General features: G+C 43.8%; 1 protein-coding gene across 1 annotated transcript; it reads right to left on the bottom strand.

The window, feature by feature from the left end:
- Positions 1–394: 394 nt before the first annotated feature.
- Positions 395–904, bottom strand: crhb (corticotropin releasing hormone b). Its single transcript, XM_068747892.1, has one exon. It carries the CDS (start codon positions 902–904, stop codon positions 395–397), a length of 510 nt encoding a protein of 169 aa, XP_068603993.1.
- Positions 905–1263: the final 359 nt, after the last annotated feature.

Genomic DNA, 1263 nt, shown 5'->3' with positions numbered 1-1263 from the left:
ATAAGACGTTGTCTTGCACAACGGAAAATACTGGTTGCACATGAGTTTATTAGCAAACAAGAATGTCATAAATACAATGATTCATAATTTAAGACAAAATGCCAAAGCATTATTTTATTTCTTAACCATGAAGAGAATTTCATTTCAGTTACGAAGTGTAATTCCACAGACTTGACATCGACATTAAAATGGAAAGGTACAGTCGGATCTTCTAACCCGAAGCTCGTTTGAGGTTAAAGCTAATAAATAATAGTAATAAAGCAGCACTTTATCTTGTACAGAGCATGTTTTGTGCTGATGGCAAAAAAAAATTTTACAAAGAAAGAAGAGAAAATAAAAAAAATAAAAATAAAAGAAAGTGAAAGGAACTCTTTGGCGGAGTGGAACGAAATCTTCATTTCCCGAAAAGCTCCATCATTCTTCTGTTATTTTGCGCCTGCTGGGCCAGCTGCTCCGCCCTGGACATCTCCATCATCTCCCTCAGCAGGTGGAAGGTCAGATCCAGGGATATCGGCGGGTCCTCGGACCTCCTCCCGCGCTCCATCGACTCTTCCCCGCGGTCTCCGAAGCCGCTAATGCTCGCCCTGATGTTCCCAACTTTTCCTTGTAAAAGACGCCGCGTCAGCTGCAGTTGCAGAGCTCTGTTGTAGACGGCAGGGGACCCACCGGGATACATGGACGATGATGGGAAAGAGTTAGTGTCCCTGTTGCCCAGTCGGATGAAATACTCCTCTCCAAGCCGCTCCAGGATGGGACCAGACAGAGACTGTTGCTGCTCGGAGTTTTGGATTTGGGGAGCCGGGACGCGCAGCGCATCGCCAGGGCTCTCAATAGCCCGACATTCGTAGCGGGGTATAAAGGCAACTATCAGAATCACGGTGGTGCCAAGTAAATTGAGCTTCATGTCAGGATATCAGCAGGAATCTGAGAAGAAAAAAAGAATTATTTCCATCCTTTCCACCCCATTCTAGAATAAAGTGTGGCGCGCGTAACGAGGAATTTACGCACGCAAAACCGTCACCGAATGAATGAATGTTTTCTGCACAAAGACAACGTATTTGTGCAGAAAACGGACGAACTGTGTAATATTGTCACATGTACTCATCCATTTAAAAAAATTACAAAAAGTCAAGTTTAAAAATGCAACACATTTGAAACGCTTGTGACTTCAAGGCGCAGGATCTGTTTGATCACGTTTATTTGGAGTTAAGTGAAAATGAGAGGATGTGGCGAGAAGACATGCAGGCAGTTTCAAACAATGTG

Source organism: Brachionichthys hirsutus, chromosome 14 (genome assembly GCF_040956055.1).
Source record: "Brachionichthys hirsutus isolate HB-005 chromosome 14, CSIRO-AGI_Bhir_v1, whole genome shotgun sequence".
Taxonomy (NCBI): Eukaryota; Metazoa; Chordata; class Actinopteri; order Lophiiformes; family Brachionichthyidae; genus Brachionichthys; species Brachionichthys hirsutus.
The sequence above is the reverse complement of the archived record's forward strand: the minus strand, read 5'-3'. Positions and strand labels throughout refer to the sequence as shown.

What these genes read in the sequence shown, in the direction of transcription:
- crhb (XM_068747892.1), bottom strand. Translation starts at nt 904, where the DNA reads ATGAAGCTCAATTTACTTGGCACCACCGTGATTCTGATAGTTGCCTTT.